The 23,617-nt window shown below is 40.7% G+C and overlaps 1 protein-coding gene across 2 annotated transcripts in view; it reads right to left on the bottom strand.

The window, feature by feature from the left end:
• Positions 1-23,617, bottom strand: part of LOC105692426 (endothelin-converting enzyme 1) — a 46,855-nt gene that overhangs the window by 16,589 nt on the left and 6,649 nt on the right. For both annotated transcript variants that reach the window (XM_020855994.2, XM_012411627.3), the window contains exons 3-4: positions 18,259-18,366; positions 5,588-5,799 (exon numbers count right to left, since the gene is read on the bottom strand). In XM_020855994.2, coding sequence (XP_020711653.2) covers positions 5,588-5,799; positions 18,259-18,366 — 320 coding nt within the window. The remainder of the gene's footprint in view (positions 1-5,587; positions 5,800-18,258; positions 18,367-23,617) is intronic.

The raw sequence follows: 23,617 nt of genomic DNA, 5'->3' as shown, positions 1-23,617 counted from the left end.
ATGTATCTATACTCCAATCACCCGCAGGGCCTTCCTCAGTTTCCTTTTTGGTATTTTTAGTTCCGCGTCCGTACGCCCTCGCGTGAAAAATCCCTAATTCTATCTCACCAAAGTATCGAACGGTATCGAGGTATCCAGATCTACGAGAGCGGCAACATTTTCGACTCTTTTTTCTATTTTCATGTGCTGATCACAAAATCAATGGTGATCGCCTACTCGTTGTCAGTTACAGAAATGGAATTAGGATTCTTATCTTATTCCGCAAAAGAGGGACAGGGAAATAAAATAAAAACGGAAATGTGACAGATGTAGGAAAATTGATATTATTGGTGTTGCTATACTTCGAAAAGTTACTGTACAAGGAAATCGAGCGATTGAGTTGTTCTCTGAAAAATATCGTATAGATCAGTCCGCGGTCGATTGAAAAAAGAAAACATCTGATGTATGATATAAATATAGATACGTGGGAAACGGTGTGCGAAACGCGATGAGACGGGAGAAATTACAGCACCTCCGGAGTTTAGTTTAAAAATTACATATCTCGTTTCGGATCGTTATTACAAGGATAAAGCTCTTTTCTCCGGTAAACAGATTATAATGATTTAGCTCCTCAGATATTTTTGTACCGCAAGCTCGCCAACATCGGCAAGCTCCGCGTCGTGACGCCCGGCGTCGCAACACCGCTCTATGCGGTGTCCTTCGGGATGCAGCGCACATACGGCGATAAAATATATTTTCACCCTAAAATACGGATCGCGCTGATCGGTGATACGAACCTGCAGGCTGGAAAGGGAAAAAGAAGAAGAGAGAAATCCGATGGGATCGAGGTTACATAATAAATGTATAATTCCAGACAGGATTATACGGCTGTGATAATTACCCCAATATTACATGCAGATCCGGTGGAATAATATAATATGTCGGTATACGCGTATAGGTATACGTATCACCGCATAATTTATGCTTTTGATAAACATGAACTACGTCATTCCCAGGGTGGAGAATCGACGGTGAACTCTGGGAATCAGGAAATCTATAGGACTCCGCTGTGGTATAATTGCTCCACCAAGGATCTGCTCATCGCTAAATTAAAGAGTCAAATTTTTTAAGGCCCCAGAATACGTCCAGCTCATTTCAACTTTTTTCTAATTCTGTGTAGTTTTAACAGCACGTATCGATACGAGTGCACAAAGTGAGCTTATGCGAGTGTGATTTTCACAGTGCGAACTTAAATCGAGGTGAAAACGGGTACGGAAAAAACCGCGCAAGCCTAAACGCCTCAGTTCGCACGAACGTTGATCGTTAGCGGTTGGAACGTATGCGTGAAAAAGGTTTTTTTTTTGTTTTTACCACACCGTCCGTAATAAAAAACTTTCTTGCACGCTACACATCAGCGGAACGTTGCGCTGCCATATCTACACCAGCTAATTCTTGGGCACTAAAGAGAAACTTTTCCGCGTATGCGTTACGAAAATAAAATTTCAATACTGATAGATTTTTATTTTTTGCACGAGCAACGCGGATTCCTCGAATCAATTCCCTGTGAATTTGTGTACAAGTTACGCACTAAAGTTGAAATATAATCATCGTCGTGGAGGAAATTATCGGTTCAACCCTCCCGTTAATAAATCGCGACATGTATATATACTTGTGTGGTACAGTCGTTCGCGTTTCCTCTATAAGTTTCCCTACACCTACAACGTACGCGTGTATATTTGCGCCTATACACGGAAGTCTGTATCCCTCATCTGCTTTGCTTTTCATCGTAAAATATACGCACGTAAATGTGCACGTAAACCTTCCCCCCCCCTCATTATTCCTTGTCGATATTTTCAACTATCCGCCCGCTCCGGAACTCCGCGAAGACCTTGACTCGGTTCGGTTCTCTGCAAGCTCGGGTTTTTATTCTCGTATATTCTTGTTGTTCGTGTTTCGTCTTTTAATTCTCGATTTTTTCCAACCGTTATGTACGTACGTACGGAAACTCGAGCTTTCATATTTTTTCACGAGCCCCTTTTTCAATATTATCGTATACATATGTATAACATACCTGCAGGAAATCAAAAAGTCTGAAAACTATTAGAATTCACAAACACCGATAAATAAAAAGGAATAACGTAGCTGGGAGTTCACGAAACTTCCATCTGTAATACCCGTGAATACACCGTCGCGGTACGTAGAATCTGTTCGTTGCTAGTTTATGAATCGATTCCACCTACTATACGCTCTCTTTATTTATTATATTCATCGACGTTTCACAAAGCAATCATAGTTCCACCGCATTCGATCGTAGCGTGTAACGTACCTGCAGTTTACGCGGTTGAATAAATTCTATGAAGGGGGTGTGAAAACGTTTGAAAAAATTCTTTCATCTAACGGAGTTGTACGAAATCATCTGGGTGTGTAACAACGAGTCTGGACAAATTTTTCAACAAAGAGCCGTAGCTTAACGTCGTTGTGTTATCGTGTCGAAGATAAATTCAGAACCGAACCCTTTTTCGATTTTCACAACGAGCTATGCAATCGTCAAAATCAAAATGAGCCTGATTCGAATTACGACCTCGAGATCCATCGAGACAACGTCCTTGAATTCTCGAGGACTCGCGCCGTCTCAAACATTTTTCGATACCTCGGTTCCTTTCCGAAAAAATTGCCCGCTGGCTATAGCGGATCACGTACCCTGTATTCGCGCGGAATGAGGAAACTCTTGGGAAAGATTTTCCGCAGGAGGAGAGCTACGCATACAGCGGACGGCTCGCCCTCCTGGACGAATGTTCTCTTTCCTCGTCCTTTTTTCTTCTATTCGTTCTACCCTCTATATGCCGCGTACATTTTACAAGTTCCACGGGTGAAGTAGGCAGACACACGGACTCGCGGTTCTTAAACCTTGAATACATATTTATGTATACCGAGTGTTTTTGTACATATTATACACGTATATACAGGTTATAAACTTCCTGTTGCACGGATCGCGCGAGCTTGCGAGCTTGCGAGAGCTTCAAGTTTTACCACCTGAACGTTTCTCAGCTTTCTGGTTCGTTTGTCGGTTCGTTCGAAGAAATAACGTAGTTTTGACCGAAGAAAGCGGAGGTTGAAATGTCGGGGTTTTTTAAGTTCTAGATTTTTACGTTTTTTTCCCTATGTACACATACGTATGTCTGTCGTACCTTTAAAACTCACAAAAGCTCGCGTAGCTCGCTGCACTCGAGCCCCACTTGCGAACTGTTGGAACAGTCCCTCGTTCTTTTTTATATTCTTATATTCTCATTCTCATTCTCATTCTAATTTTCGCCCTCGCGATAAATTGAGCTTGTTTACTTATCGTTAGTGAAAAAAAGCTCTACTGATTAAGCACGGTACCTAAATCAAATTACTAATTACACACGACATGCGAAAAATTAAACAACGGAGAGAGAAACGAGAATTTGATTACTGAACTTTCAAAAACAACCCCACTGACAATGAGTTATATCGTTGAACAAAATCTACGTTTCGAGTAAATACTACTTCGTTGCTTCGATATTTCATTTCTCTCGATTTTTCATATTTTATTTCTTATTGTAGGCACGGTCCATATTGAGTTACTAAATTTAGGAAGTCAATTGTAATGAGCGCTCGCAGGTGAGATCGCGGAGCCTTCATGGCGTGGTTTATAAAAATTGAGTTCCATACGCCATCGCCGTATGCAGATGAAGTTTTATTCATCGATTTCCGCGGATGATCCTCTCCACTATGTTTTACCATAGATATCAAACCTCTATATCTAGCTACTTGGGTATACTGAGAACGCTCTCTTGCAGCGTCCCGGTCGTGCCGCGCTTTTATATCCACGTTTTGACTTTTTAGGAGTCAAGACTCCGGGAGTAGCTGGCTCAGGATCAGCGTCGGCTGTAGCTGCTCAGGGGTTGGAGGTCGAGGTTGAGGGATCTCGGAATACGCGACGCTTTGAATTTACTCGTGAAGCTCAGTTTTGGGGTGAAGAGAATTTTCCAACCCTCCCCAATCGTGTTTATACCTACCTACGTACCTTTTCACCTACTATTAGGTAGACCTAACCTGAGTTGACCTTTCTTTCGAAAATTGAGCATCCCAAACGTCTGCGAGGGTCTTCAACCCATTCGGTTTTCCCCAACGTCGAAAAGCCCAAGAGTTGGAGATAACGAAAATCTTCTCTTCTCCCCGAGCAAACTCATCTTCAAAGTTCAAAATCAATGATAAACCTTTGGAAGAATATATCGAACAAGACATTGAAAAACTATCACAACAATTTTCAATGGAATCTGAACAGAGATCCTTTTTTTTCAAGGACATTTTTTTCCCCCCTGTATTTGCGACTTATTTATGCCTAATCTTGAATCGATCCCGTTACATTAAAAAATGAGAAAAAAAAGTTAAAGGGACTCGAAGTTACGTATGATTTGTCGCTGGTAGAACTTGACTTATCGTAACGATAACGTGAAACACGATTAAACTTTTCAACTGCCGAACATTACGAGAGACGCTCGGAAAATTAATTGCTTATTATTACTAATTGGTTAATTTAATTCGGGTCGGGGTTCCATGCCGCGGTTCTCGAGGTCGTCGTAGATACGTTGTGATATCATTACCACATAATCTGCACGATTATTGACGATGTATTTGTAAAACGTGCTTTATTATCGGTGATTTAGAGGCTGACATTGTGAAAGCGAGTTATAAAACAATATCGGTCGCTACGAAATTATACAATAGATTGTATATATTCGTACATAACGCGATAATTATAATCATAATTACCGATCAATAACGGCGAGATTAAACACAATAAATGACAATCGCGTGTCGGAACTGTAATTTCTAATGTTTCAATTCATACGTGCACGGAATAGCTATAGCGGTTCAGAATGAAATTACAGAATGTAGAGCAATTAGTAAATGTACCGACCATACATATATATATGCGTATATATGTGTGTATATATAAGTATGGAGCCATCTCCGAACCGAAAGTTTTATAGAAATAAGTTAACGATGATAAAATACCGGCAAAACAAACGCGCAGCTGCCGCCGCGGTGCTTCTGCATCAGTTTCTCCTTCTCATCCGACGGACGGAGTCTTTTCTTTTCAAAGCGAGAATATATCCGCAGAAAAATCCCCGGATAGAATTGAAAAAGAGTTTGCCGGAAAAACTTCATTTTTCATGTGCGGAAAAGTGTGCGTACGTATACGTGTGTCTCGGGTATTATTCCTATAGGCATCCTTACAAGGGGCGGGGAGCAGAAAAAAAAAAAAAAAAAAAAAAAACAAAAAAACAAAAAAACTTTGGATATTCTTTCACTCTACGTCCCGCTGTATAAGTAGGTATTCGGTGATACACGGATCTTTCTCATTTTCAGATTTATCTTCAGGTCTGAACCCGGCGCGATGTCATTTATTTTTTTTCGCTCCGCCTTTCAAATTTCATCTCCTCCCTCGTATTACCCGGGCACCGCGCGACTCTTCGCTGATCAACCGCTGCGGCATGTCTCGCGAGAAATTGAAAAGTGAAAAGTTTCGATGAGACGATCGAAGGACCGCGAGGAATTTCATTCGTATACAATTTGTTACCTGACGATCGTAGAGGGCGTTGACCTGGGATTTCGTGGGTAGGTCAAGAAAAATAGCGCGTCTGGTGTGATCGTAAGGCTCGACGTCGACGTAGACGTCGAATAACGGGGCCCCATTGACTCTGAGGAGTGCGGCCACCAGCGGCGTTATATCGGAGGGTGCCATCGTCCTGGGCGGAAGGTATCCCCCGAGTTCGTCCAAAAGTTGGAACACTGAAACACAGGGAAAATTCAACAGAATCAAGAAACGCAATTAGTCGGGGAGCTCTCGGAGTCATCAAGCGCTCATTCTCTTCTCTACGAGACTACGATGATAATAATCGTGATAATAATCATCAAGCGGCGAACAAGGCGTCGAGTCGCTTCTGCGCCGGCCAGATAATTCAAAAATGTAAATTTGTCACCCCCCCCCCCCCCCTGCCGCCTGGCGCAACTCCTTCTTCTCTAACACTTTGAGAAAGAGAACGGTATATATTAAAAGAACGGAATTACATCCCCAATTTGCTCGAATTTACCCTGTTTTCACACTAGCTTAAATTCACACCACCCTCGGAGTATATTCTTCAAAATGCTCGAGGTACTATTTCAAAGGTCGTTAAGCAATATACCGGAAAATCGAAAATCGTAAGTCGAGGGAAATTGGGATCTGAAAATTCACCTTGACATGGATTTTGGTTTCCGGCTTATTTTTCAATCGATTTTTTTTTTTTTTTTTTCATACACACGAACTGTATTCTGTAAATCCACTTTCTCATATTTTTCTGGCGTAATCACCCCGTCCGTTACTTCCTACGGTCGTAATCCTGAGCCCCTAAAAGCGCCTAACGGGTTTGCCTTTCCTCTTTTCAACTGCGACGATTCAACGCGATGCGACGCGACAATCGCCATTTAACTTATACCAGCGATCCTGATGCGAAATTCTTCCCGAAGATGGGAACGATGTTCGTAGACCGTTATTCCCGAGCCGCTCCATAACCGTCTCGTTATTATCTTGTGTACGCGGTACCTGGTAGCCCGGCAAAAAAACGGCCAATTTTCAAATCCGGATCGTGGAATTCGCCGGACGTGCATTTTGTCGAAAATTTTTTGTTTATCATTTTTTTCTGTCTTCGTCACTCACGAGGAACCAATGAAATTCCACAAATTGAAGATAAGAAAAAATCAAAGTAATCGAGTAAAACTATCGTTAGAAAAAATTATGGAAACGAACTTCTTAACAAGATGGAAGAAAGGTCACCCTATCTGACTCCCGAAGAACGTTCCTATAAATTTTCGGGGTCTGTAGGCTTCGTATTTTGGTCGGGGATCGTTTAATGCCGGCTAGGGGTAGGTTGTGGGCATGCAATATTAATGACCAGAGGTAGCAGCAGCAGCAGCAGCAACAGCAGAAGCAGCTTTACCGCTGTGCCAGAGGTGCATTGCCTTGTCCGAGACCTATGCGGGAGTCGGTATATTATAACAAGAGAAGAGGAGGAAAAGCGCACCGAGAGACTCCTATCTGTACGTGTATAGGGTGTTCTATTTTTAGCCCTACTAACTGATACTTACCGATCTATCATTGGAAACGGAAAAATAAAAACGTTTCGACACAAAAACGAGATTCACAGAGTTTAGCATTATATAGGAAGGAAGTAATGGATCATTAGAAATTCGTTGGATCACGCGGAAACTGATGTCATCATAAACGTGGAAATTGGCTAGAAAAATAACACTTCGAATATACCAACCACCCTGTATATAAAACTGAAGAATTGAATTTGCTGTACAGGCACATCTCGCCTCTGCAACCTGCATAGCATCTCAACATTTCGTACATCGTATACCTTCACGCGTATTATGTACCTATTGTACATAAAAATTTTATTCGCCTTGTCCAGTTTTGCTGCGAACATTGTAACATGCAAGAGAATTTTGCTTCAGTTTCGCATTTTAACGCTCACATATTTTTCAAAAAAAAAAAAGGGCTAAGAACCGTATAAGAATGGAAAAAAAGTGACAATTCTATGGCATAAGGATATTTCCCACAAAACTAAGCTGAAAATAAAATAAGTTTTGGTTTCTCTTTTTACGTGGCACGATGTAGAGAAGATCTTAGCGCTTTTCGATCGGACTATTTTAGTCCCGGTAAATCGTAGGGAAGCTCGCCTGTAATGAAATAACGTAAAAGCACAGATATGCACGTATCATATTTTAGGCGTATGTATACACATACACATAGGGTATGTACTCGGATGGGTATGTATACGGTAGGGTAGAGCGATAAATCGTATCAACAAATTTTCTGCAGAAGCTTCCGCGTGGTGACTTACAGGAATCGACCGTCAGGCGAGCTTTCGGCGGTGGAACGAGCGTAGGAAAGAGCCGCGGGGGTGAGGGTGAGAGCTTTCAACAGACTTTGAGTTCACAGTTCCCGCAGCAATCTACCCTCCTCCCTTCTCTCGTCTCTCTCTTCGCTCCCGTTGTTTCTACCGAAGTCGCGTTTCCACCGTCAGACGACTGCTTAAGCGACTCGTATCGATTAAATAATGATCCTAATGACCGCGTATGCATATAACCGAACGGTTACAACCCGCGAGAACATTTGAGCTAAAAAGGCCAAGGTCGTAAGGCAACGGGATTTGCGGATTTAAATACCAACTCTTCGCGTCCTTTGGATAGCATGTACATATTTGTATCGTACACCCGTCTCGTCGCTTTTCAAAGATCCCACTTTACATGCATACCTGATGGAAAATTGCATGAAAGATTTTATCCCCGTACGCTTCCTCGAACACCGATCCGTAGATTTGGATGAAAGGTATTTTTGATGATTATATTTTTCCGCACGATGTTCGTACTCTTCTACGAATACACATATGTCTATGTGTATGCTTGTGAACACATATACGCGTATGTTCGCGACACGTGAATTACTCTGTAAATTACAGTTGGAAAAATCTTCGAAAACATTTTTTCAGGAACACGCGGAAAAGTTCTAAAATTGTTTTCCCCGCGAAATTGGGTGTTTCAGATAAAAGTTGTTTTCTACGATATCGTACACCGTATAATCGTGTAATTTATAAAACCTATACAACAACAACATCCTCTTTTTACCGCATGCGAATCCCCGAAAAATATAATTTGTCTAAGTAAGTAAAACCTGCAGCGTATCTCGTCGTGGACAGACGAAAATTTCTGATCGTCCAAAGAGCTCGCGCATCGGATTATACAATGGAAAAACCCGGGGACAAATTATTAAAATTAAGCAAATTATTTATTAGGTTTTATTCTTTGGAAATTTTCAGATTATTTCTCATTATCACGGGTACGACAAGGTCGCCGTGTAATTTCGAAAAATGACTCTCGCATTTACGTTCGTGAAAAAAAAAAACAACAGACGTATACCTTCGGAGGCAAAAGCGACTTGTAATTACGGGCCGTGAAGTTCAACCGAGTCCTTTTACGTTCGTGGCACACATATCAGAACTTCAAGTTTCAAGTGTTGCGAAGATCGCATGAACACGAAGGACGAAGAGGACGGGAGAAAGGGAGAGAAAATTAAAGGGCAAGGGCGCTGCACGGCGAGATACGCTGGAAAAAAAGAGAGAAAACACGCGAGTAAAGAGCTGTTCTACAGACGTACGAGAATATACCTATATCATGTCCACCCGGCAAGAAGGTAAAAGGTTTATTATTCATGAATCGTGAGATTACAAGAGAAGGCGGACGCACACGACTGCGACTTGCATAACGCAAGTGCGTAGACGTATCAGCTGTATTATACAAGATGGGCTGCACGGGTCTTTTTTTCTAGATAACAAAAACGAAAAAACGAGATCCCCCTTTCGTTTATTTTATTTTACATTCTGTTTACTTCTACCCCTCGGCATTTAATTGAATAAAATAGAGTGCCCCCGCGACGGTTATCGAGGAAGAAATTAAAACAAAGTACATAGTATATACGTGTACAATATTATTCATGCAACGCGTTATCTCCGTGCGGATTATATACCTGTTCGTGACGTGAAAAACAGAATAAAGAAAGGAGTTTTTTTTCATGTAATAAATAGGGACAAAATCCTCGAAACAATCGAGAATAAATTAGTGGCGCCGCATGCGTGTAATGTCAAATAAAAATCAGGGGGAAGAAAGGGCGCGTAGTTTGTTAAAAAAAAATATATATATTTTATAATTGAATAAATGAGTAAACAAATAGAAAATAAGCAAATGACTGAGGTTTCTTTGCCCATGCAACGCGTGATCTTAAAAAATATCACAGCGTACGTTATACGTACGGCACGTGAGCTTTCGCGGTGCTTTTTCTTTATTAAAAGTGGGTTCACGTGATTCAAAATCTATATACGATCGTGAATGTGTAGTCGGTCGCTTGCCGTGGCGGTATTAATTATGTAGGAAACAAAATGAAATGTGGGTCAGTTGATTAAGCGTTCGTTTTCTTTATATTTTTTTTTTTGTTTTTTCTTTTCTCTCGTTCGAGAATGATTTCTATCAAACTTCCTGAAACCCTCGAGGTAACCGGTGAGGTAGGTAATAAATAGCAGAAATCAGTGATTTTATACACGTGTGTTCATAAATATGACGACCTGACTCTGTTAAGTAACACGAAGGCACAAAAAGCCTTAACCTTCGAAGTGAGCATGAAATATGATTATATAATAATAAATATTATATTTCGCTAACTCAAACGACACGAATGGGGTCAGATTGTGTATTTGGAAAATTATGAAATGAGAAAAAAAAATTGCGAGGAGATGCATGAGGTCGAACACGTTGAAAATGAGTTTCGAATTTAATTAGTTTATTTTTCAATTATGCTCAATTATTGTCTCTGAAAAAATGAATGGTATCGAATTCCGTATTCCGATCACCGATTTCTTCGTGAACTAGTTGAAGAAGAAGAAAAACAAATTTCTGCGTTCATCGTTTTATCGAATCGTACAACTTTTTTTTTTCATTTCATTTGAAACGGCATTTTTCATTCTGGAAAATAGGAGGCACCTAGATTTGAATTAATTTTTCATCCGCCCTGCCTGCGCCTTTATCGATTTCGATGTAATTTCTACAATCTATGGAACACAGTTCGGGTTCTCGGAAAATCGTCCGAATCATCATATCATTTATTCCCTGTACCACAACTACGCGTAACTGAAAAACGTCGACTCATCGCCACGATATCGCTCGAAATTCTAGACCGCAAAATTAAAGTAGTAAAATCCGACGACGAATCAAAGAAGATTCTGCAGTACGATTGGTCCTTGCAAGTTTTATCGAACATCAAGTTTTTTATTGCGCCTGTACCCGAGCGCGTGAAAAATTGAAGTAAACCTAACGAATGGACCGGAAAATGGAGCGGAGCAAATTAAAAGGTCTTACCATTATATTCCGCTTGTGCACATTGGTATGGATTACCTACATATACGTATACGTACGTAGATGTGGTATATAATAAGAAAATAATAATAAAAACCCGAAAAGAAACGGAGCTGCAAAAAGCTCTGGCCTTGGCTCTGCTACTGCACGGTGCGACGCTGGCGGATGTCACAGAATGCAAATCGCCGAGATAAAAAGGTCCTCCTCTTTCTCTTTATCTCCGTTCCCTCGCCTCTTCCAACCGGCCCCCTAAATTCCCTCTATTCACGAGTACCGCTGCCGCCACCGACCCCTAAAATTCAGCATCTGCACCCGTTTTAACTACGAGTACACCGAGCTTCAACGAACCTCGTACCGTAACGTATCTTTATTATAGCTAACTACCTCGTGCGAGGGTATATTACGTCGAATGTATCGATTGCGAGTTCAACATTCAATATCCCCGACTTCCATTCGAATTAAACTTTTCAAAACCGCGCAGTTCTCTCTTTGACGTGTACGCGAATGTGCAAAGTGTACGTACGTACCTTTTATGCGATTCATTTTGTTTCGTATGATTTTTCCAATTTTATTTTTTGCTTCTCTTTTCTTCGAAATTATTTAAAGCGCGATCCGTTTCATTTCAAAGCTCCTATACCTAGCAGTTCTTTGGTCGTTCGATGATTTTAACATGTTTCCTCTTCTTTTTCGTCCCCATTTACATTTTGATCCTTTTTCTATTTCGCCTTTTTCACTTTTTCTCGATTTTGCCATAAAAGATAAATCGATTACCGCTATTAGCCCTCTGGCATTGACAAAGATATAAATTCATTCGAAGCCCATTCTTTTTTCCTCTCAGGATCACTAATAAAGTTCGAAAGGTCAACGTCATACGTTATAGGAAAAAATCGAAAAATTTCAAACGACGGAATTTCAACGATTTTTTTTTTCTACGTACAAAGATATAATTCTGGTGGAAAAATATTTCGTCACGAACGTAGGAGATTTCAAAATTATAATAACAAAATTTGGGGGTGGGAAAAAATGAAGAGGTAAGCCCGCTTCTCGGCTTGTTATATTTGGTTAGGAAAACGATAAGTCGATTGAAGTACCGCTTATAAATTTTATGCGGTATACCAAGAGGAGAAAGATATTGTATAATATGGGTATATAGATGTAGTAGGTATATGCATACAGTTGAGCTTGCGACGTCAGACTCCTAGATCGATGAGGGGGGGATCGGGATGAGAGATTATGAGGATAAAAATTTAGTCTTCCATGTATCGATCGGATACGTGGTATTCTTAATCTCGGAAATATCGAACGACGAGAAGGAGAAGGAGAAGGAGAACGGAATGGGAAGAATGGAGGAAATGGCGGAAATGGAAATGAATAATAAATGTAAAGAGACCAGCGGCTAGGAAGTTATAGCGGGTTAAATCTGGAGCAGGAATAATTAATTGTTATATAGTCAAACTGGTTCACGAGCTAAAATTAAAAGTATATAATCGTTGGGTGAAAAAAAAAAACGATCGCAAAACACGCGGAACCAACTTCAGATGCACCGCCGCGCTTCAAAGGACTTTGATAATACAATTAAATTCTCAACTATTTCAGTGCTTGCGAACGAAAAAAAAAGAAACGATTTTTTACTATATCAGTCACGGTCTGGAAACGTGGTTTGCATCCGAATGAAAATGAAGGAAAAATAAAAGCACAGAGCGATGGTTCGAAATCGAAACTAAAAATTAGAAAAAAATTCGTCGTCTCGATTGATATGATCTTTTCAGAAAAACCTATCGATTTGAGACCAGATCATCGTCGATATTATTCAGAAGTGAATTTATTTGTAAAAGAACTGAGGCAGCCAAATTCTTGAAAGAATCAAAAGCAAAGAGTTATCACATTTCCGAGCAATTGAACGAGTCTAAAAAAAAAAAAAGAAAAAAGATTTTGCCAAACTGCGAAAGTTTTATTTTCGTTCGCAAAATTTGATGGATTTTTTCGCGTCGTTTCGAGTTATGAAGAAACTATGTCGGGTAAGTATTTAATATCTCATTTTCCAGCACTTTAAGGACGTCGCGAAGTATCGTCAACGATCAAATGACGAATTTCAAGGGAGAAAGAAACGAAAAACAGAAGAATGAGAAAACTAAAATCAGCCTTTTCTCCCCACACGTAAGTTACCACCTCAAAATTCGATTTCTCCCTCGTCTTCGGGGATGAAAAAGAGAATCACGACAGCGCATCTGCGAATACCGACCCCGCGGTGATTCTCCAACTTTATCATAACCGCAGGCATGTGTATAGCGTAGGTATATAGTTTATAAGTCTGTATAGTTTATGGCATTACGTTTTGCGTCAAGAACGTGCCGCTTACGTCGAATCGCCTGACACGAAGAGGTACGTCGCGACGCGTAGTAGCTAGAAATCTATGGGTATAACGGTACGTGTGTATACATATAAAGGTTAGTTTAAGGTACTGCTTGTATATACGTATACGTAACTTAAGGACACGAGTAGCTAAGGTAAGGGCTGAACTCCACGCAAGTTATAACTTATGCAAACAGGAAGGAAAATCGATTAGCCTCAGCGTCCCGGCGCCTACACCTTCCTCACAACCGATGCCACCCCCTCCAACCGATCGACGGCACATTTTCCTCCCCCATCTTTTTATTGTACTTTATTTTTCTTCGGTTTCCACTTTTCCTCATTTCGTCTCTCTTGTTTTCCATAACACCCAATTTCACGTACAGAGTCATGTCGGCGATAGAAAGAAGGGTGAAAAAAAAAACGTATTTGTCTCCTCGAGAGGGAAAATCAAGGTGCCTCCGTAGTCCGCGGCTATTTCTGATCGTTGTTTCGCTATATTTAGAAACGTATAGGGGCAGTAGTCGGATCCGGTGACCCTTGGAGTGGCGCGGTCCGACCAGACAACGCGACGGTTTCAGGCTACCCTACCGTCCAGATGCGCCAAGTATACACCCGATCGTAGCGTGTCTTCGAAATAGAGGAGCTTTCCAGTTCGTGCTTTGCCATCTTCGTTGAACGGCTAACGGCTGCGCAACACGCCAACTCTTCTTTGTCCGGCGACGCTCCACCAACTTATAGTGCACCGTGAACTTTCTTCTTTTTTTTTCCTCTCCCTCTTCCGTTTTTGTCTCTTCCTCCTCCCAACCTGACTCGACCTCATCTTACACCTCGGGAGGTGCCGCTAACACACGTACACGTAGGTACGTATCTCTTTTTCAAGGGGGGCCGTGGTGCATCTCGAGGTACCAGACGGTCACTTATCTGACTCACGTGCGTCAGAGTTCGAACCATATCTACACGTATTATCCCATTCTTCTCTTTTTCCTTCTCATCTCTTATTGAACCCGCTGAACATCTCGCGCCTAGGCATACCGGTAGATTTTCCCGGAAAACCGTGCGTATCTGTACGCGATACACCGTCCTGCGCGTATTTTAAAGGGTAAAGGTCAGAGTTGAGTTCCGAAGGGATAAATATTTAAATTGATGGGGGTGAAAAGCTTATGACAAACGGAATAAACTACGTGTATGTACACGTAGGTCTGTATAATGTGTGTAATATATTTTGCGACGATCACGTATACGAAAGTAAAAATGGTAAAAAAAACGAAACAACTGAAAATATGTATACCGTTTTCTGATATTCTTTGACGCACTACGGTTTTTTTTTCGTGTTCCTCTTATTTTTTCCGGCTGTACGTGCAATGTACGTACACGCGTTATACGCCCCTTTAAGTTTTGGAAACAAAAAAATAAAAAAATAAATAAAATAAAATAAAAGGGAAGGCGGTAGGAAATTCAAAAGTGGTACTACACATCGATCCTCGAAATTCTCGTTCGATTCTTTGAAGCTTTACAAGCACACTTGGCGAGCTCAAATTTATTCGATATCGGATTCATTTAGTTCGTATGTCAAAGGGTCGAGTGATTTTTTACGGCGAATGCGACTTTGGCTTTTGATTTTTTTCCTTACGATTTTCAGGTTCAACGTATACGTCGAGAAAAAACTGTGCAGGTACGTTCGGCGGTGAGGTAAAAATCTGCTGAATAGATCCTCAAGTTCCTCTGGAACGGCTGGTGCGATTTTTTGCCGTTTTTCGTTTTCTAGGCCGGTCACGTTGGGGTGTTCCACTTAACGCTCGGGAACCCGGAATCTGAGTATCGTCTTCCAAATGGTCCCCAGTTTCGACCCTATTACTACAACAAACGTTTCCGCTACCGCCTATGCGCTTAAATATGGGAAATCGTGTAGGTATACCTACTATCTCTCAGAGAGCTTTTCCCGCCTTCTCTTTCGTTTCCTCCTCTCTTCGTCTCTTCGCTTCTGATTTTTTTTTCTTCTTCTTTTTTTTCCCTTCTCTTTTTTTTTTTACCATCGCTGCTGCTGCAGTTTGGCAGAGTGTCAAGCCGAATGTAAACCGCGCCAGGTAAATACACATGCAGTGCATGCACGTTTCTTTTCTTTTTTTTTTTTGCTTCTCTTTTTTTTATCTATACGCGGTGGCTTGCGTAGGTATATCACGGTGAGAATTAACTCTGCGCAAATCTCTGTGTACGGTATTTATTATACGTGTACGTACGTATATATATATTATACATACTTACAAAGGTTCGGGACATTCTCGCGCTGTCATTATTTTCCTTTTTTTTTTCTCTCTCGATTTTCTACTTTCTTTTTCTCTCTCCCTCGTTTTTTCTTCGCAAACGAGTCGCGCTGCGGAATTTCGGTCCGCAAATTGGGGCAATCTGTGGACCAGAATTTTCCGTCGGTCGGACGACCTACACCGATCCCAATTCTCCTCACCACGTGAAAGAATTCTTTGTAAACGACACGTCGAAGAAATCAGTTCTCGAGCAATAAAATGAAACGAAACAGGTTTGTCAAATTTTGGAATTCCGTACAGTAACATCGACGCGAATCGGGGGACACGTGTCTTCGTCCGAAATACACGTGACGTCGGTTTGAAACTCGTTGTCTATTTTTTGACGATCCGTCGGGTTTTTGGGATGCGAAAATCCCTCGCTTCGGGTGGAACACCCTGTATTCCGACCTGGATTTTTAGCGTCGATTGCGGGCCACGTTACTATTGTTTCAAGACGAGGATCTCGCCGGCTCGAAGGACGTGCCGTGCGTGGCCATCGGTAATGGTCCGACCGACGGCATAACGCGAACATCGAATCGACAGATTATTATTGCACCGTAAAAATCGACCCGCCAATAATACGCTCACGCACCGTACAGCTGCACACGCGATGACGCATCGGCAGCCGATCGCGACGAAGAGAAAGAGAATTCGAAAAATCAAAAAAGAGGAAAGATGCGGGACGATGTAGTTGCGGTTTCGAACGTGGTTGAACTTGCGAAAGAATTTTCGAAAAAAGAAATGGACGATTTCCATTACGCGTATACTCGCGTCAGGTGTATATATATCGATATAATAACTCACCGTGATCGCGTGTGTGTACAATTTGGTAACCACCGCGTAAATTTTATGCGACCAAAATAGATGTATATATGTCGTATCATTCATGCAAATACTATACCATTTGTACGTACATACGTATTGTACATTGCGTATATGTATATCAGCGCTCCACTACCGCGCGTACCACACGTAGTTGTAATTTTAATTACTGCGGATATTTGCGGATAGTAGAGGGATACGTACGGTAAAATTTGTTGGAAATAAAAAAAATTGAAACAAGAATAAAATTAATACTTTAATATTGTGTACTACGGTGAATTGTATCGCATGTGCGAGTCAACCGGACATTATATACGCGTGTTTTTAACAATTAACGCAAAATTAAATTTTTCGACATATTTTGCAGGTAATTGGGATCATCGTAAGCACGAAACAACTGGTTCGGTTAAAAAGCTTGAATTCTTCTCTGGAAGCACGACTATCGTTTGAGGGGGTGGTCAAGGTATCGAGCGGCCATTTTGACTAGAGTCAGCAGAAAATTTTTCGCAAAATTCTGGTCGATGTATTTTTCTACCGTTGAGTCACGTTTCAAATTTCGACAAATTTTGATAAGATTAATGCAGATATTGCACGATTTTTCCAGAGAATAGCCGTCCGCCATTTTGAAACCAAAAGTACATCGCGCGTTTCGCCGAAGTCCGCGGTAAATTGCAGGCGTGCAGACGATCGTCGATACGAAAAATGGGGACGTATGGGATGTGCGTAACTACTTCGACAATTTCTCGACAATTTTTTATCGAGCGCGATAAGTATTTTTTTTTTTGTTGTTGTTTTTTTTCAAATTATCGCAAACGTCGGAGTACCTTCTTTTATTGTTGTGAGGCACCGCGTCGTTCGCGCTTCATTCGGAAAGGTTATTTCCTTCGTATACCTATGTGCGTCGGTTGGATCGATTGTTCGGAGGGATAACTAGCGACTATACTACAGCGGTTTCAGCTGAACATGCGGTTCGATATTCAAATTATTGACGGTTAGATGGGTGGCTGTGCTTGTATACGTGTATTATTAAACACGTACCTGACACAGAATGATTTCGTGAAATAGCCGGAGCTGCACATCTGCCATTGTTATAAATCCGCGGCCTTGATTTATCCGCGTAAAACGGGAACGCAAAATCCTTCAAACAACAAACTACGTCCGTATACATGTACATGTACATGGATAGCCCTATACACACAGGGTGGCCCATTTCAAACGTTTCCAACAAATATTTCCCGAACCGGAATAGATAAGACGGAAAAAAGTTTCGGAGCGGACGAATGATCGCCGAAACTTTCCGTCACTTTTTTTTTTTTCTTTCTCTCACAGGAAGCACGACTCTGAAGCTTCGGACCTCACGCCGTTTTTTCGAGTAACAAAATGAACAAAAACAACGAAAACTTGGTGTATTTCGGATGCTCCTTCTGCGTCAAGTTTTTTTGAAAAAAAAAATAAAATAAAATAAAAACGCGGGGGTCAAGCGTTGCTCGAAGCGACATGGAACGCTCCATACACACCATATTTCCGATATCGCAGGTGCAGCGGGGTCGCAATTTCCCACCTATCTGGTGTATCGAGGTGCAGCACCAGGAAAAGCAAAGTTTCGCTGTCGATATAAAGCACGCGTGAAAAGCGAGAGAAATTTTTCGAAATTCGTTCCTTCGTTTATTTATTTTCATACGTCTTATCGCTCACGAACGGCGCTTATGAAAAAAAAATATTCCTCATGCAAATAGAAAAAAATCCGCAGAGATTTATAAATTCTTTCTTTCGTTTCCTTCTTGTTTCTCTATGGTCATTTTTCTTATTTCGTGCGTAGGATACTCACTAGGGGAAAAGTTAGCCGGTTGTTTCTTGGAGTCGACGCAGCTCTTGTAAAACTGTCCCAATTTGAAGAAAGCTCCCGTCATTCTGCCGGTTGAGTTTGCCAGGATATCTAAAATGTTGAACAACAAAAAGAACAACGAAAAATTATTCTCCAATCCCCTCTCGTACGTATCTATAAAATTTATACACTCATACGCTTATCATACCAGAGGACGTACATCGATTTTCATCGTTTCGATCGGAACGAGATCTGCATTACATTGAATCGATAGAGTTGAAAATTATCAAATCATATTATGTAATGGAGAGTGATCGGTTTTTTTTTTTCCTTTTTTCCGAAGAGGGCCTCGATGAGGACACCGTTAACGTATTTGCGGGGCGAGAGGTCATAGTACGTATGATATTTTTTCCATATATATATATACACACACACCTGTTCCGTACTTTTACAGCTAGGTTGTACGACACGGTATACATGTATACTAGCAGGAAAACTGAGTATAAGGTACATATCGATTCAAGTGAATTATTTATAGTCAAGCTTCGTCCAGCCGGTGAGTACATGTCGCTTATACGACATATGTATATATACAGCAATGCATAATATGTGCAACATACGTATGGATATGTATTTTATGTACATATATTACACGTGTACGTGTATAGGTATGCGGAGGTCTTTGGACCGCAACAGCATCGGGGTGCACTGTGCAGTAGTACCTGTACCTGTACGATACCGTGTACATTTTATTTACGAGCAAATGTATCCCATATACATACGGGCTACATGATCGACACACGTAAAGTTCAACGTATTTATATACGTATGCAGTCCGTTTATATTTTCCCTCAACAATTTTGTTGAATTTGTTTTATTTTTTATTACCGTTTTTCCAAAATAATTCACTTTTTTACTCGCCGCACTACGTGAACGTTGTGCACAAACGTGTACTCTGCGTGCACTTCGTCATAGAACGCTGGACAGTGAATACATCGTGAAAAAAAAATGAATAAATAAAATGCGAAAAAAGAGGATTGCGATATATTTGTAAAACGAAAAATTCGATCCGCGCACTGTGCGCAACCGATGGAAAAAAAAAATAGTGTATAAATACAAAATTGTTGCACTGCGGTGGTAATATTTATAAATTATTTTCGTACGTAAATTCTCTGGGGTGTTGAACAAGAGAGTAACGGATGCTAATACGCGTACGGTATACATGGTACACTGCAATTTGTAGTAAATGGATCGTACGCTATATAATACATACATACCTAGACGTAAACTCGATACACCTATTCGCATATATTTATAGCGTAAGATGGACGTAACATGTGAAATTTGTGGTACAATTATGAGCGTTCGTTTCGGAGTTGACTTTATTTTTTTGGTCCTTACGTTGCTATTATTTCGAATACTCGTGGGATCTGCGATATTTTGTAGTATTTGAAATTTTTCCGTGCAGTTCGCGTGGCTGTGGGAACGATAAGAACGGGGGTACCCGATCAGTGAAAAATTTCTATCCTATTCGTAGGCGGAAGTTATAGAGAAAATTTTTGTCGAAATTGAGTGGGGGTGAAGTTCGAAGTCATTTACGTTGCCCTAGATTTGAACGTTCTTCGGTTTCTTTCTAAGATGAAAGAAAATCAAATAAATGGAAGGCAAAGAAAAATTTTATCGCTATACGTCCACGATATACTTTAGGGGGTGATTTTTCTTTTCTGAAAGATCGACAAATCAATAACTTCAGCGATGTGAATTGCACTCGTGATTGAAAGATAACGCGATGACGAGTGGGTACGTATGTTCGTAATGTATAATACATCTTCATGAAATGTGTTCGTTTTTCCTTTCTTTTTTCCCTCTTCCTTTGATTAATGTATAATCTTGAACGTGCTGCAGTGCCACTTCTTTCCATTTCGTACATTACAGAGGGTCGTATAATAAGGGCAATTACGAGAGAGTTTCCGTGTAATTCGGAATTAGACATGCTCTTTCATTTTAAATATAGGGGGATCTACGTACCTAGACGTATATTGTGTGTGTGTCTGTGTGTGTGTGTGTGTGAAGTTCGATGAAAAACTGAAAAATTCGTTGGACCGATATGATGTGTGGATAACAAATTTCGGATTTCGAACGAAAGTTCTCGGCTATCATTTCTATACATCAAACGTATTCAATATTATAATCTCGGCAGAAATTTGCAGAGTAAAACTTCATCACCTCAGACAAGTGGAGTTTACAGCTTCTGAAAAGCTGATCCCTCCGGTAGTATAATACGTATTACGAATTTACTATAGACGTATATCTTCACAATTTTCTTACGGGGTTGTTCTCTGATGCGCGGACAAATTTATTATCGAGCTGGCGCGAAAGTGCACGATATTATACATGTTATGTACAATGTTTTGATACATACATATATATATATATACCTACATATTACATAACGTACATGTTTAGTTTTAATACGGGTACACGTAAAGTGTGAATAAATTAAACCCTCGTATTATTCTCATGGGTCTGTAACGTACATGAATTTGTTCACCTAGGAAACATGTACGTACATACATAATATAAAGGCCATTCACTCACGGACCTGGGTCACCTTACGGCACTAAACACATTCCTATATCTATAACGCTCTTCGTGCCGATAATCGCATAGAACGAGGTTATTTATAGAAGGTCAATTATATGTCGTGCTTTACCCCCCGTGGTCTAAACAGAAAAAAAAAAATAAAGAAATAACGGTACGCGATAAAGGAAGCGCCAAAAATCGAAGGAAGAAGCACAAAGTGTATCGACCTTGGTACAACTAAAACGACGAACGAATCTTGAATGGATAAAAAAACGGTAGAGAAAAGTCGAGCCGGCCTCGAAATTTCCTGCTCGGGTTTTTTGGTTCGTCATTTTGAATTTTGAAAATCAAAAGACACCATTCTATCGATTGGAAAATAATCTGCTGAAATAGACACGATCGATCGAAAGAAAATCAAAAAAAAATCAAAGTCGATGATGATTTTCTGGAGCCAGAATCATTCGGAGATAATTTTTCCTTGCCACAGTCGTGATTGAGAGTAGGAAGGGAGATCGAGAGATCGTAACTTGTTTCGCTTTAATTTTTATCGCGAAAGGATGACGTGCCGTTACAACGCACGTACATATGTATCGTTGTACTATTAGAATCTAATGACACGTGCAGCGTATGTATTTACATACCCTACTAAATGTGCATTACATAAAATCGGACTTATTGTTATCGACTAGATATGCGATCGATCTAAACTGCACGCCGTAGCGGCGCCTCTCGTCGCAACGAAAACTACGACGACGACGCACAGCGGGGTAGTTTGGTTGCTTCCGCACGTCCATTCGTCGTCCTAGCTATACGACGCGCGTCGAACGACCGACCCAAATTTATATTTGGCGGACCAAGAACTGCGCCCCCAATAATAACGTATATATGTATACGTGCTATATCTATTCCGCGGTGTGTGTATGTCCGTATATCTATCTCTTTCATCTTTGAATCGAAGCACCACACGTGGCAGTGTATAATGCTTATTGTGCATCTGAATTTCATACTTTCGAATCCGCTCTATCCCCAGGATATCTAAATATACATGGGGTGGCTCGAAGAACAATATTCTTTATTAAAATCTGAACTATGGATAAATTTCACTATCACTTTCACTTAGTTCTCGGAATTTCTGAAACTTCTCATTCGCGTTATCTGAATACACGTACTCACGCGTAAAATTTTTTTTAAAAAGTCCCTGTCGGTTGGACAATTTACAATCCTGATGACTGCATGATTTCGACGTGGTCACGTCGATTAAGTTTTATGTTCGTACGCGTCAGTTACTGATTAATTACGCAAAATTTCATAGCTTTTTTCCCCCGTGAATTTAGCGACGACGAGTAAACCCCCCCTTTTTTTTTGATCGAGTTCCACTAATTTTTTGGGTTCTTCATTTGTCGATAGGGACAAAAGTTTGAAGGGGGTGGATGGCATCGTTTGGGGTTGGACTATAGAAAAATTCGTATGGGGGAGTTTAGGTGAACGACGAGACACACGAATATACGTATTAAAAAGAGAGAAAAAAACGAAGAATGAAAAAAAGTCCTAGACGGATATTTCGTCGACACAGATATTAGATTCCATAAATATACATATATATGTATTCATACAGCAACGGTTATATGAAAAAAAAAAGGATCAGGATATATCCCTTTTATTATATTTTTTTTCCCCTGCCTCTCTTCTTATCCCCTTAAGTTTGAAAAATGAAAGAAAAAGAACCTGTTATAAGTTGATCCTCATAGGTATTAATATTATATATAGCTTCTGGTTCACGGTTTCACCCTTCTAATTTTGATTCTCCCGGCGGAGTTATATGTACAGGTGAAATGTGGGGCGGGGGAGTCGGTTGGATTAATGATTTCAATTCCATCGCGTAGCACCGGCTGAATCCACCCGAATCAATTCAATCTAAGTGACAAACAAATCGATCCCGATTAAGGCGAACTTGACCCATTTTGAACCATGAATTAATCGAATTGACAGATATCCACCGCCGCTGCTGCTACGCGCGTAACTCGTTTTCTTCTTACGTAATTTTCTCTCTTTCTCTCTCTCTCTCCTTCTTTCTTCTTCGTTGTCCGTTTGTTTCATTTTTATTTATCTATTTTTTTTTTTTTTTCTTCTCCACATACACCCCGGTATTAATATGTGTACGGCTTCCGTTTGTTACCAAAGATTGTCGAGGCATGCAAGTAGGTATAGTTCATGAATGTACGTATCTAGTAAAATGACATCATATACCGTGTGTCCCAGCGTTTACAGCGCAGTATGTCCGGTTGCTTGGCGTCATGCGCCAACTTCCATGTAGCGCCAAGTTCATCCACGGATCTCATTAGTTTAACTTACCGATATAGCGGGATGGCAGGCAACCGGAGATACTGCGTTGTAACCGTTGGGACACGCGGTACATGAAGCGTTATTATACTTACAGGTGAACATGTGGAATGATCGAGAAAGGAGGTTCGATTTATTTCCAGAAAAGAGAAGAGAGTGAAAGAAGAAAAAGAAAGGAGGGAAGATTACAGATTTTTCCCTCGGTTACCCATTTTTACCTACATGTGTATTTGTAAAATACAATGCGAACCGTCGTATAACCTTGGACTTCGGGATTTTATGCAGTTCAAACTAAAAGCGGACTTAGCGGAGCTCGTTTCACGCTTTTAGTTTCACCTAGACCTACTTATTCCGCATCAGCTGCAGTAAACTAGGGGGGGGGGGGGGGGGGGGGAAGTAAAGAGGAAAAAATAGTAACCAGAGCGAATCATAATAGTCT

This window comes from Athalia rosae, chromosome 1, assembly GCF_917208135.1.
Source record: "Athalia rosae chromosome 1, iyAthRosa1.1, whole genome shotgun sequence".
Lineage (NCBI taxonomy): Eukaryota > Metazoa > Arthropoda > Insecta > Hymenoptera > Athaliidae > Athalia > Athalia rosae.
The sequence above is the reverse complement of the archived record's forward strand: the minus strand, read 5'-3'. Positions and strand labels throughout refer to the sequence as shown.